General features: G+C 38.7%; 1 protein-coding gene across 2 annotated transcripts in view; it reads right to left on the bottom strand.

The window, feature by feature from the left end:
* Positions 1-7,766: 7,766 nt before the first annotated feature.
* Positions 7,767-14,873, bottom strand: part of ZSWIM6 (zinc finger SWIM-type containing 6) — a 195,969-nt gene continuing 188,862 nt past the window's right edge. For both annotated transcript variants that reach the window (XM_019414315.2, XM_053907337.1), the window contains exons 12-14: positions 14,126-14,289; positions 12,320-12,401; positions 7,767-10,519 (exon numbers count right to left, since the gene is read on the bottom strand). In XM_019414315.2, coding sequence (XP_019269860.2) covers positions 9,657-10,519; positions 12,320-12,401; positions 14,126-14,289 — 1,109 coding nt within the window. In that variant the 3' untranslated portion in view covers positions 7,767-9,656. The remainder of the gene's footprint in view (positions 10,520-12,319; positions 12,402-14,125; positions 14,290-14,873) is intronic.

Raw genomic sequence — 14,873 nt, forward strand, 5'->3', positions numbered from 1 at the left:
CCAATATCTGGGGTGGTCTGGCTTGGCACGCAGCCCAGCCTCCAAGCTTACTCTTTCTGGTCCACCTTGTTTCATAATTGACCGTTCAGACAGACCTGGGAATGCTGGATGTGATGAAGGCAAAAAAAAAAAATCTTTAAAACTGAGCTTCCTTATACAGATTTCTGTGTCTCCTACTCAGAAGGTCAAAATCACCGGTCTGGGTTGGGGTCCAGGAGTTAGCATGTCTGATAGTGCCTCAGGTCATTCTAATACAGGGGGTCCATGGACCATGCTCTGATAAACGCTGCTCTGTGAGATGATTCACGGATTAAGGAGAACAAAACATACTTTGTTCATGTGAAAAAAAAAAATTCATGGGCTTGTCCTTCCCTTCCACTATCTGCTCCTAACCCCTGACTGGTGATATGACAGCAGGATCAGGTTAGTCAAGTTGAACCCAGCTATGGAAAATGTGGGTGTTCTCTGGACTATCTCTGGCCTATCAGGTGAGCTAATAAGCTTCTACCTTGTTTTCAAACACCCACAACATATACGCACATAAAATCGCATTTCTCTGGCCCAAATAAAAATAAAATTATTCATGTCATGTTGTACCATTAATGAAAATTCAAAATGGTTGTTAAGAGATTTCCATCCACTTCGTTTTATCCATTTTACAATTCGCTGTGGCATTTTCTTCTTGAGGGTCAGAACCATGTCTTACATTTTTCTGTGGGCCCTCTACAGTTCCAAGAATACATCACATGCTCAATTAACACCGTTAATTCCATGAGAAGCATGAGTGGGACCTTGAAGCCAGTTGTCTGTGTTTTAATCTGCCACTAACTAGCTGTGTAGCTTTGGACAACCTTTCTGTAATTCAGTTTCATTGGTAAAAGGGGGATGATAAAACATGTTTCATGGGATTGTTGTGAGGAATTAAATAGCTAATATAAAGTACATAGAACAGTGCCTGAAACACGGTAAATGCTAAATGTGCTTGCCATCATTATTATGATTGTTGTTATGGTGATGATGGCTGAAACCATAGGGAAGGACTGTAGTTGTGCTAGCACTGGCCCCAAACCTTCTTTCATCATCCGTGAATGCGCACATTGCTCTATTCTAAAATGGAAGCAATGTTCAAACTACTCTGAAGTAGATTTCAGCTTCTCTACTTTTATATTACTTCTCTACTTTTATATTTTATATCACTTAAAGGAACATATTTACAAGGCAGCAGTCCAACTACAAATCATCCATGGAGGAAAAGCAAAATCCCTTTGTACGTGCCTATGTTAGAAGGTCCCACACCCAGCAAGCTAGGGTTTATCAGGAGAGGTGAAGGTTTTTTTCTGATTGTTAATACACAGTGAAATTAGACAAAGAGAAGAGGAAGGAAGCTGTTTTCTTCCTTTCCTATTTTCAAACTGGGTTCCCTGTGCAGGGGCAATTCACACCACATCACACTGATTCATGAGAAGGTAAACATTAATGGCCAAAACATGCTTCAAGTTTTACAGCTTATGTGGACATTTAGGAAATAATAGTTTTTACTACTCCAACTTTTCTCTTTGAAAATTTTAGAATAAAAAGTTGGGAAAGGGAAAACAAGAAAAATAAAAATGTAAGTAGGAAAGAATAGGGACCATCATTCCCTTACCTAATCTTTAAGCAACCCAAGATTCTCCACAATGAACAAAGTGTAAAATTCTTGCCAAATGACAGGACAGGTAGGAAAGTCAAAATATTCGTAAGTCATAATATTCATATTTGTAAGGTTATATATTTGTAAAGCTGCCTGTCAATAGGTTATTACTGTTCTGGGCATTGAAGACACCAAAAATGACGCTTGCACAGTGGAAAATAAATCTCCTCTCTGGAATCCCACACCCCCAAGGGGTCCTTGCCTGGCCAGGTCTGTGCTCTCTGACCCTCCTCCTTATGTCAGGGGCCAAGCCATGATAAGGTCTTCCTTGGGATTTGCCAAATTAGAACTAAGAAAAGATGGTCCATCTCTGGCCAAGAACTGTGAAATGTGAGGATCAGAAATTTGTTTCCTATCTGTGAGGTAACTCTTAAGAGAATAAAGTCAATATTCAGTGAACAAAGAGCAGCATTCAGAGGACTCAACACTAGGAGAAGCCATGTGGAAGTCAGGAAGATGAAGGACTGGCAAAGGTGTATGTCAGGATAACAAATAAGAGAAATGAACATTTTCAGGATTCTATTTTGGATCCAATTATCTTCATTCATTCTCTGATCTTTCTCCTGAACTAACTCTGCCTTGAAAGCGCCACATGGATGTCTTAGACGCATCTCGAATTTAATGTGTGAAACTGAACTCTTGATCCTCCTCCAAAAAACTTGCTCCCCGGCACCTTCTCCATTTCAGTTACTGGCAACTTCTTCCTCCCAGTTGCCCAAGTTTAAAAATTTGGAGTCATTTTTGATGCCTCTCTTTTTCACATTATCACATCTACTATCAGGAAATGGCTCAACTTGCCAGATATATAGACTCTAATCACTTGTCACCATATCCACTGATGTGACCAGGTCCAGGCTCCATCATTTCTTGCCTGGATTATTCTAAGAGCCTCCCAATTTGTCTGTATCCCTCCTAATCACATGGCAGCCAGTGAATGGTTTCTCATCTCACTTACCAATCAGGTCCTAGGATTCCTCCCTCTACTCTGAATCCTTCAAATGGAGTAAAAATCTTCCTACAAACCTCCATAGGAATAATGATAAAAAATAATTTTGGGATAGTCCAACTCCCCTACTCTTTACCCTCATCTCCTCCCTCCCTCTGCCCCTCACTGTCTGCCCACCCCATTCTACTCCAGTCACACGCCCTTTCCTTTGCTGATCTCAGATAAGGCAAGAGCATGGTCACATTTCTACCTCAGGTTCTGTGCTCTTGCTGTTCCTTCTGCCTGAAACACCCATCTGCCAGACACTAGTATGGTCAGCCTCCTCCCTCACTTCCCTCAGAAATCTGTTCATATTTCACCATATGAGGAGACCTCTGAGCCTATTCTACCTAAAATAGCACCACTTCCTTTTCCTTATAACACATATCACTAGCTAATTACATTACCTAGGTCTTCCTCCCACTTAGAATATATGCTCCATTATGGAGCGCCTGGGTGGCTTAGCTGGTTAGGCGTCTGACTTTGGCTCAGGTCATGATCTCATGGTTCGTGGGTTTGAGCCCTGCATTGGGCTCTGTGCTGACAGCTCAGAGCCTGGAGCCTGCTTCAGATTCTGTGTCTCCCTCTCTCTCTGCCTCTCTCCGGCTAATGCTCTTTCTCTGTCTCAAAAATGAGTAAATGTTAAAAAAAACAAAATAGAATATGTGCTCCACGAGAAAAGGCATTTTTTTGTTCATTACTTGTCTTCCTAGAGCCTAGAACCATGGCTATCGTGTGGTAGGCACACAAAAGATGTTGGCTAAAGGAACCACTGTAGTACATCTTACATTTCAATCTTTTACCCAACCTAGCTTGAATCCGTTCTCCTACTGCTGTAAAACAGTTAAATTTTGCTTCAATCACATTTCTTTAACTAAAATATACCTGACTACGTAATGATATTTTCTTCCCCTACATCTCCCTGTCCTCTCACTGACCATTTACTTCCTGAAACAGATACCATTTAACATTTTTTTTCAGCAATTTGGAAAAAGCTCAGATGTCCTTTGCTACCATATTGTATTATAATATTGTGGCTACAATGACTCCACTTAATAATTGTATTCAACTGACAATATTCGAAAGTTATGAAACATTCATTTCCCCCCAAACTAGTTTCCATTCTCAAATGAAATCACAAATCAAGAGTAGTGAATTGTAGAATTCTATAGTCCAAGCCCCAATTAGGAACAAATTCTCTCCCCTTGAATTATCTAACGCTTCCTCCATTCTTCTTCCTGCTGTTCATTCACATTTTAACAATCTCAGGACATTTCCTAGCACGGGCCCATTGGAATGTGAGAAAACATGCACCTATCAAATCTGTTTGTCTACCTTACCACAGTCCTAACCTAGGAGTTGAAGTCATGGTGGTTCAAGAACGTTGGCTAAAACGTGAATGAGAAAGTAATGTGAGTTCATTTGCCTGACATCCTTGAACTCCATCTTTTATCTAAAGGCTCAGAATAATTTTAAGATCTCTCTGCAAAGGTGGTCAAAAGAATTTTCCATCAGGGGAGATCTCCAATTCTATACTACCAGTCATCTTTATTCCTCTGATGCCACTCCTCCTAACTTTTCAGCAGTCTACTTCATTATGAAATGTCTGTTTTAATAGACCCACGTGAATTTATATTTATCTTTAGGCAACATCAATTTTCAAAAAAACAAGAATAAACTTGCATAACAGAACCAACCCTCATACCATTTTAGTTTTAATTTTTATTTCTACTTGGCATTAATGAGATTTTAAAATGTCACCAGAGACACATTTATTTTAACTTTCACCTATTGACTTAACCTGTTAACATTTGGAATACACCGTTAAGACTATGTAACAAAGAGAAACTTTACAAATATTTCAAGGGATTAAGTATTTTGAAAACTGTAGCTTTAAAAAACGTATTTGTTAGGGCATCTGGGTGGCTCGATCAGTTAAGGGGCCAACTCCTGATACCAGCTCAGGTCATGAACCTGCAGTCATGAGATGGAGCCCCATGTTGGGCTCCGTGCTGAGCTTGGAGCCTACTTGGGATTCTCTCTCACCCCCTCTTTTTCCCCTCTCTCCATGCCCCTCCCCCACTTGCACTTTGTCTATCTTTTTCTCAAAGTAAATATGCATTTAAAAAATTGTGTTGTTAAAAATAACCCTATTTGTCAATATCACTTCTGGGTATAAAGACACAAGAATTTAAAGCAGAGTATCAACGGGCTTTTGCATATCTACATTATAGCAACACTATATACCATAGCCAAGAGATGGAAGCTACCCAAATAATCTACACTGATGGATAAAAACAAAATGTCACACATACATATAATGGACTACCACGCAGCTTAAAAAAGGAAAATGCTAACTCACACTTCTGTGGTCAATTAATCTATGACAAAAAAGGCATATACTATGGGGTAAAGAGAGGCTTTTCAATAAATGGTGTTGAGGAAAATTGGACAGCTACATCCAAAAGAATCAAACTGGACCACTTTCTTACCTCATACACAAAAATAAACTCAAAAGAGATTTAAAAACCTAAATGTAAGACCTGAACCCATAAAAACTCCTAAAAGAAAACACTGGCAGTAATCTCTTAGATATTAGCCACAGCAACATAGGTCTAGGTTATGGATAGGTCTCAGACAATGGAAACAAAAGCAAAAATAAACAACTGAGACCATACCAAAATAAAAGCTTTTGCACAGCAAAGGGGACCATCAACAAAACAAAAAGGCAATCTACTGAATGAGAATATCTGCAAATGACATATATGATAAGGGACAACTCTAAAATATATAATATCCAAACTTACACAACTCAATACCAAAAATACAATCTGATTAAAAAATGGACAGAGGACCTGAACAGACATCTTCCAGAAAAGACATAAGAATGGCTAACATACACATGAAAAGATGCTCAATATCACTAAATTATGAGGGAAATGCCAATGAAAACCACAATGAGAGATCACCTCACACCAGTCAGAACAGCTAGTATCAAAAAGACAAGAAATAAATGCTGGTCACGATATAGAGAAAAAGGAACCATCGTGCACTGTTAGTGGGAAGATATACTATGAAAAACAGTATACAGGCTCCTCAACTAATTAAAAATACAAATCCTGGGGCACCTGGGTGGCTTAGTTGGTTAAGTGTCCCACTTCAGCCCAGGTCATGATCTCACGGTTCGTGAGTTCGAGCCCCATGTCAGGATCAGTGTTGACAGCTCGGAGCCTGGAGCTTGCTTCAGTTTCTGTGCCTCCCTCTCTCTCTGCCCCTTCTCCCGCTGGCACTCTCTCTCTCAAAAATAAATAAACATTAAATATATATACGTATATATATATATATATATATATATACGTATATATATATAAAACTCTTAAAAAATATAAATCATGTACGATCCCATAATTCTACTACTATTTACCCAAAGAAAACGAAAACACTAATTCGAAAAGATACAAGCATCTCTATGTTTATTGTAACATTACTCAGAATAGCCAAGATATGAAAGCAATCCAACTGTTCACTGATGGATGAATGGATAAAGATGTGGTACATATATGCAAAGGAATATTACTCAACCTATAAAAACGAATGAGATCTTGCCATTTACGAAAACATGGATGAATCTAGAGGGTATTACGCTAAGCGAAATAAATCAGAGAGACAATTACCACATGATTGCACTTATATGTGTAATTTATTTTTTTTAATTTTTTAAAATTTAATTTTAGAAAGAGAGGGAGAGGGGCAGAGAGAGAGAGAGAGAGAGAGAGAGAGAAAGGGGAGAATCCTAAGCAGACTCCATGCTCAGCACGGAGCCTCACAGGGAGCTCAAATCCACGACCCCAGGACCATGACTCAAGCTGAAATGGAGTCAGACGCTCAACTGACTGAACCATTCAGGCACCCCACTTATATGTGGAATTTAAAATCAAACAAACTCATAAATACAGAGAACAAACAGTGGGGGTGGGGGCAAAATAGGTGAAGGGGATTAAGAGCTACAAACTTCCAGTTATAAAATAAGTCACAGAGATAAAAGTACAACACAGGGAATAGAGTCACTAATGTTATAACAAAATTGTGTGATGACAGATGATAACTACATTTATCATTGAGTATGTATAGAATTGTTGAAATGCTATGTTGTACACCTGAAACTAACATAACATTATATGCCAACTATAATTCAATAATAAATAGTTTTTAAAAAGGAAGAAAATCCCATCACATGTTACCACATGGATGGATCTGGAGTATGCTATACTACAGAAATAAGTGAAATAAGCAAAACACAAAGAACAAATACTGTATAATTGCACTTACATGAAGTTTCTAAAGTAATCAAGTTCACAGAAAGTAGAATGGTGGTTATACAGGGTCTGGGGGAAGGGAGAAAAAGGGCTGCTGTTGTTTAATGGATACAAAATTGTTTAATGGGTATAAAATTTAGTCTGTAAGATGAGGAAGGTCTAGAGATAATGCACAACAACGTCAATAGACTAACACTACCAAAATGTACACTTTAAAAAAAATGATTAACATGGTATATTTGTGATGTGGTTTTACCACAGACACACACACACACACACACACACACACACACACACACACACACATACAATCCAACTGCACCATTTTGCTATAATCTCTGAGGGAGATGAGGTGGGACGAATGTTTATGTTGCATATGCAGCATTCACTCCCTATAATGCAATTTCCTTTTAAACCACACACACAGAAAACCTCTCACAAACTCAGCATTTATTAAATATAGCAAGTCCTGAACATATTATAGTTTATTAATTAGGGAGAATGACCAAACGTACAGACTGAGGAAAAATCAGCTATTCTGTCTCATATTTTATCTTTGTAATTATATGATTCATGTCAGTCTTCTCCACCAAGTAGACAGTAAGCTCCAGTGTGCAATTTTGTTCACCACCGTATCTCCAGGGCCCAGAAAATAGTACAGAAATATTTACTGGATGAATGAACATAGTATTAAACACTTGGAGATGTGGTAATATCCAGGTCTATAATCACCAAATTCAAGCGTAATACGAGATATACCATAAAGGAGGCAGAATCAACTTTCAAAAAACTAATTTTAATCAAAACAAAAATTGTTGATCATTAACAAGTTTATAAAACAGTGATTTAGTTACATAAATAAATTGATATCAGTGTATCAAATCTTAATTACTTTCAACTTCATGAGCATGTTTACATGGGTGATGAAGTACAACCTTTTTTTTTTCTTTTTACCTATTATAATAAATAAAATGGAGCGCATGAAATAGTTCTTCTAAACAAAAATACCTACAAACATACCTCTAGCATGTTCTCTAATGAAGGGAACAGGAGACACTGGACAACTTTTGCACCAAAACATAAAAATTGCTTTAAAAAGCACAAGGTTACAGAACCATCAGCTAAAGTAAAGACACTATACTGTAACCAAAGTTGGTATTTAATAATATAATGAACAGTTTGGTAGTTAGATCTCCAGTTTGGTTATTTTAAAGCATTAAGACAAGGCAAGATAGAAGGCTGCTTTTGTTTTGAGTAATTCTAGAGAAAATAAAATATATTTAAAAAAAAAAAAAAGAAAGAAAACTGAAAAGTAGAACAGTCATACCTACACAACTTTCTGTCCTGCACAAAGTCAAAATACCTATGCAGAATAGATATATAATATATATAATGTTATTTGTGCACAAAGGTTAGCTTATTATTAGCTCACTGCAAAGGCGTTGTATCATATGTCAATTGTTTTGGAAAACATTTTGCGTTTCGTGTCAAAAGGATATTTCTTGTAAGTTTCCTAGGCTAGGAGGCACGAACCCCAGTTCCGGCATACTGTATATTCTTAATGCTAAGGCTTGCTGCTCTGGCTGTGTATTTTGTTGTCCCTCTTTATTCTAGTGCCTGTTACAAGCATGTGTGGTGTAGTGGTTGTTGGTGGTGGTGTGTTTGTGTCTGGTGTCTGTGTGTATACATATATATATGTATACATAAACTGTATAAATATATATACATATATCATTTCTCCCAATAGATCGCAGTCCAACCATGCAATCCAAAAGGTGGCTCTGCATAGATGCCCAGCATGAAGTTCACCGCCTGAGCCAACCCTGAAGCAAGGCGCACTCTTTTAGTCCTTCTGATAGGTTTTCTCTCAGTTTTTTTGTTTTTGTTTAAAACCAAGCTACTGCAGCTTCAAGTATTTTGCATTACATAGAATATTTTTTATAAATTAGTTCATGTTATATTTTCAATATTCAGACATATACTATAATATATATACAGTACAATAAATGCTCTCATTCTTTTTTTAATTTTTTTTTTTGATAAATCCCTGAGAATGTATGTTGACAGTCGCTAAGTTTCCACATGCACAAGCATCGTGTGCCATGCTTCCGGACGAACAGCACTGCAAAGCCACGTGGGTCAGCCTTTTAACTATTAGTATTTCATTTTGTTGGTTTGTTTAAATATGCTGAAAATGTAAAGATGAGTTACAAAGGAGTAAAGCTGAATCCATTCGAGGTACTTATCACAGGATGGAGGTGTTCTGTTTGGTTTTTAAAGCCATTTCAATTATTTTTTTTTTTTTTTTGAGGCTGTGAACGTATACAGAAAACAGGAGAGCTATGTGGACTTTCGCCACTTGACAACATATACTCAGTGTAAACCAAACCTTTTTAACCTCTCTCTCATACAAAACCAAAAGAAAAAAATTAAAAATTATAATAAAATAAAAGGAAAGGAAAAAAAAGTAAGAAAAAGGGAAAAAAATTAAAAAACACACAAACTTTCACAACATGACAATTTAGTCTGCAAACGCAATATAACTATACACATATAATACCGGTGTGGCTCTGTTCTTTAAGTTAAAAAGGGTACAAAGGCAGGCTCAAGTAAAAACAAACCATCCCTCCCTTCCCACCCCCCACCCCCATTCATACAAGTTCTATCAACCAAACCTCTCCCGAACCAACATCATCAGTTTCTTTTTGCCTTTGTAGATTTGTTTCAGGTTGTCGATAAACTGTGTAAACTGAATGTGTCCATCGTGCGCCATTAAGAAGGTCTCTCGGGCCTTGCTGAGGAACTCTATAAACTCACTATAGTGCCGAGGACTGATGTGCGTGAGTCTTGAGTGCGTCGTGTTGATGTAGGCCCCAATTGTGGCATCCAAGAGCTGCCTCAAGGGGGCTTTGTCCAGTGACATGAGCTTACCAGAGTTCCTCCTTCCGTGAAGTCCCACCATGCCAGGAGTGGTCAGAGTGCATCTGCGCAAAATGTCTGACAGTACCGTTGCACACTTGACACTCTTGACCACCAGAGGTATTATAGCTGCAAGCTCATTTTTACCAAGGGAGTGGCTGAGCGCACAGGCCCACAAAACGTCATTAATGGCAGGGTGTGTATCCTGATTGTAGCTCAGGTTGAGATGGGTCATGGCCAGGGTGGCCAGCTTGTAGGCCCTCATGGGGTACCCGCGGTGCTCCATGTACCGTGCTATCGTAAAGAGCTGGGTGTAGCTCATGCCGGTCGTAGCAGCGTCTAGAACAATTTGGTACGCCGTCTCAAAAGCTATGTGATCCTTTTCGCACAGGGTCAGCGCGGAGAGGGCACAGTTCTGAGGGTCCTTCATGGCACACTGCAATGCAAGTGTCCGGGCACTGCTGGCCAGCTTTTCCTGCTGGTGGCAGTCCAGATGGAGGCGAACGATGGTGCTGTTGGACATCACGGTGGTTGCAACTATACTTGTGGCCTCAGTGGGAGTAAAGAGCGTAAACCAGCTCTGCATGATGCTGTCCAGGGCATAGACACCTTCAAGGAACACAGAGAAGCCCTATTACTGACGAGGAGGCTGCACAGAGGTCTTGCCTTATTTCCACCTAACAATCAACGTTTACATGGTTAACCATCACAGGACGTGAGCTAGGCCACGAAATCCTGGAAGGTAACATGCCCGGGTGCAACCTTTTAGAATAAGGTTATGACAGATTATTATTCAGTGAAATACCTAAAAGAAACATGAATTTCCCATAATAAACTTCCTCGGTAGCTGGTATGTGCACTGCACTGCTTGCCATTTCAGAAAATGGCTTATTGCTAATGAGTTCTAGTTCACTGGGGCCTCCTGTCAGTTATCCACCACAGAATCTGAGTCAGAAAAAAATGACCACTCTCACCAAAAGAGAAAGTTTTTATGGAGGATGTGTGTTTGTATATAGTTTAAAGTACACACAATACAAAATGATTAAGACACACAAAGAAGCAGAAAAATATGATCCGTCATCAAGAGAAAAAAGTCAACAGAAGCAGACCTACAGGTGACTCAGATGTTGGAATGTCTGACAAGATCTTTATAACAACCATTTTAAGGGCAGAGACCCAATGTGGCTGAGCCATAAGAAAATCTTAACTGCGAGTGATCTGAAGACAAGGTACTAAAACTCAAAAGAGAATTAGGTATATGCCTTGGTGCAGGGGTACGGAAGTTGTATTAGCAGTTCTCCAACCAGTATTACTTTTGTAATGCTGCACTAAAGCATCACCTCAACAATCTAATGATACAATTTTTATACTGAGACCATTTTCCTTTTTTCCAAAGTAACAAACCATTAAGATTAATAAAAGAAAAAAACCAAGAAGAATGATTTTACAGTATCTAAAAACTCAGGTGGCAGTGTCCTCTCAGCAAGAGGGGTATATACCCTTTTCTGATGCATACAGGAAAACAATTTAACCAACACTCATTTAAAGCAGCCACCATTTTGTTTGTTGACATTCCTACTGGAAATCTAATTTTCTTTAGTACTGATTTACCGCAACAGAGGAGAAACAGTTGGTTGATGGTCTCACAAATTGCAGATTATGGGCAACCAGGAGGATCTTCTTATAGGTTTCACATACCCGAAAGCTCACCTAACCCACACTGTCATTTATCTGTTGGATATGATGACATATGCCTTCAGATGATAAAGAAAAATCTCAGCACACCTAGATAACTTTATATTATTTTAATTAAAATGGATCTAACCACTAACCCACAGTCTCAAGTTAGTTTCAAATGTGGTTTCCAACCTACCAAGGATTCACTCTGCAACTCTTTAATATAAAACTATAAACCTGATAATGATCTCACAGTTCATGACTTCCAGCCCCACATCGGGCTGTGCTGGCAGAATGGAACCTGCTTGGGATTCTCTCTCTCTCTCTCTCTCTCTCTCTCTCTCTGCCCTTCCCCTGCTCACTCTTTAGCTCGCTCAAAATAAATACAAATTAAAACTTAAAGAAACAACCATAGGCCTGATTATCACAAAAAGTTACTAAAAGCACCTTAAGAACGACAGAAATGAACAAAAAGTATTTACTCAGTGACTTATTCAATTTTAAACAGGAGTGTGAAGCCTCACAAATGTGATAGTTGAGAAGAGGAACAGTACAACTAAAGGCTGAAGGCAGGGGTTGGAGGAAAGGAAGACCCTGTGGGTTGCTAGAAGGAACAAGGAGCCTTTGAGAAATCCAGGTAAAAGAGGGAAAACATTCTTGTATTTATAAATGATGAGTTAAATCCAACAGGAGGCACTGGGGAAAGTTTCTCCTTCTCCAGAGTTTACCTACCCACTTCAGTAGCACACGTCACCAGCCACCTCACCATCTCCCGCCGTCGCCAATTTAAGGTGGACAGTGTCATTCGCATAACCTATAAACACAGGATAACAAAATATTTCAGAAGATTACCCTAAGTCAATGGAAAAAGGAAATAATTCATCCCAAGGTATAAACTACTAGGAGTATTCCCTATGACCAGGAGGATGGAGAGCCGTATTTAGAGCAAAGTTCTGCACATCAATTTAGATTCGACCATGGCTTCCCTAGCTGGCCTTGACCTTGCCTAGGAAGCAGGGGGCCCACATTCTACACCAAATCGGCCAACTGACCAGATGCGGCATCCTGGGCCAGTTGCTCAATTATCACTTTTCTCACCTGCAAAACCAGAGCGCTGGACTGCAGGATTAAGCACAGTCCATGCCCTCACCTCCTCCACAGCTTTAACATATTCTCTGATTCTAGATTTCTGAGGCTCTTCATGAACTAATTCTGACTAGGACCTCTCAGTGGACAAACAGGTATTTTAAAATAATCATTTTAGTTACTCCTTCAAAATCTGGTTGTTCTTTTTTCTGGTGATCAAGAAGATATGCCTAGGTCTATGGAAAGAAATCATTTTTTGGCATCATTAGTCATCTGATTTTGTTTTTTACTTTCTAATAAGATCCTAAAATAAGTTGATCCACCACTTCCTACTTCCCCCACCCTTTAAGATTTAGAACATCTGGGGAATGACATGCCTAAAGCCTTAGAAAGGCATTGTGGGATTTCTTCTTGGGTCCTAGAAAGAACAAGGCAGGGGTTAAGTTCTAAGTGATCTGCCAGATTTATCCAAAAAAACCTGCCAGAATTCCAAATAACCAGAAAGCTTGTGTTAATGGTACTTTCTGCATCATTCCGTAAAGAGGCAAATGATAACAAAAATAAGCCACAGAGCACAAATTTATTTTTAAAAAGAAACTTCTAAAATGTGATTGTATAGCAGCAATCCTCTCTACCCTCTACTTGGACACTACTATATAGGGTGAGTACATTTTCCTGTAATCTAAGTCTTTAAACTTTATTAACTATCATGAGGAGACTCCGTAACTAAAAATCTACATTAATCATCTGATCAGGACATTCTATTCCCCATACTTAAGGTAATTATGTAATAATTTCTTTCAATGCTTTTAATGGTATGTATGGTATATATTTTAATGGAGAGATTTCCTGAGACAGATCAAAGTTTAAACTTTTCAGTTCCTGGTTTATATAGGAATTTTTTTTAGAAACTATAAGGAAGCAAACATCCAATTGTATGACTAAGAAAGCCTGCTGGAATACTGGAACTGGACCCTGGCCCAATCATTCCTCCTTTACCTAATTTTCTCAAGGTTATAAAAAGGAGCTAGAACTGCCCATCTATAATGAAAATGCAAACATCAATAAAAATTCATACTTCCTCTAAAAATTTAACCCCACAACTGATTCTTTATTATACACGATAGTTCTATTTAAGTCTCTTACTAGCAACAATCTCCTCTATTCATTAAAGGACAAACAGCGGTGTTAAGGCCATAATTCAGAAAATGACCTTTGTTATTGAAGGACACATACAGGGTTTCTAAAAGTACAGTCCCTGCACCTCAGGCAGCAGTCTGGTTCAGCTGGCAATGAGCATAGCTCTGAAAAACAGTGCTCTTCTAAAGTCTAACCATTTTGTGCATTGAAGAGTCATTTGCCTGCACTAAAATATCCAAACAGAAACAACCCTAAGATGATGCCTTTATTTAGCAGTTCGTGGTGCCCCAGGAAAGACCACCAGTCATGTACCTGCAGGCCCAGCTCCAGAGACACTTTCAAAAGAGTGATGTCTGGCAAACTGTCCATGAGAGTTGCTATTTTAAATGCATCTTGGGCAAGCTTGAAGATGTGGGATGAGGAGTGAATGTTTTTCTGGATGGATTCTAATACTGTTTCCAGCCTCCGAACGTCGCCTGCAACGAACATGGGAAAACCAAACCAAAGCAAAACAAAACAAACAAAACCAATCATACAACCACATACATATACACACACACACACAAGAGGGAGGGAAAAAAGGAAACAAAACAAAACATAAAGCACAAGTTAATTTACCTGAAATGTTCACATATGGCACAGATGTCACTACAACTAAGTGTTCCAGAGTTACATGCCTATGAATCTCCGCTTCACAAAGATACACGGAGACACATCCTCGGTAACAAAGGCACATATTAACCAGAATGAACATGAGATAGTAAAAAACCCTCCTTAGTTCCTACTTACATATTTTTGGTGAATATTTCAGGGAAAAAAAAAAAATATGTCACCTAACATTTTAATCTGCTTCTGAACCTGAACCACATTTACATGGCATGACACTAAACCTAAACTCTGTCAGCACCGAGTTTAATGATGCAATTAAAAGAGGAAAACGTCAGGTTCAAGTGAGTAGCACTTGTTTTACCTTATAAGCTAATATCCTTACAACCAGACATTAGCACCACTACTGAGAACTGGATGGAAAACATGACCCTTTAAATAAAAAAGGCAAACT

This window comes from Panthera pardus, unplaced genomic scaffold (genome assembly GCF_024362965.1).
Source record: "Panthera pardus isolate Hobbes unplaced genomic scaffold, ASM2436296v1 HiC_scaffold_2, whole genome shotgun sequence".
Lineage (NCBI taxonomy): Eukaryota > Metazoa > Chordata > Mammalia > Carnivora > Felidae > Panthera > Panthera pardus.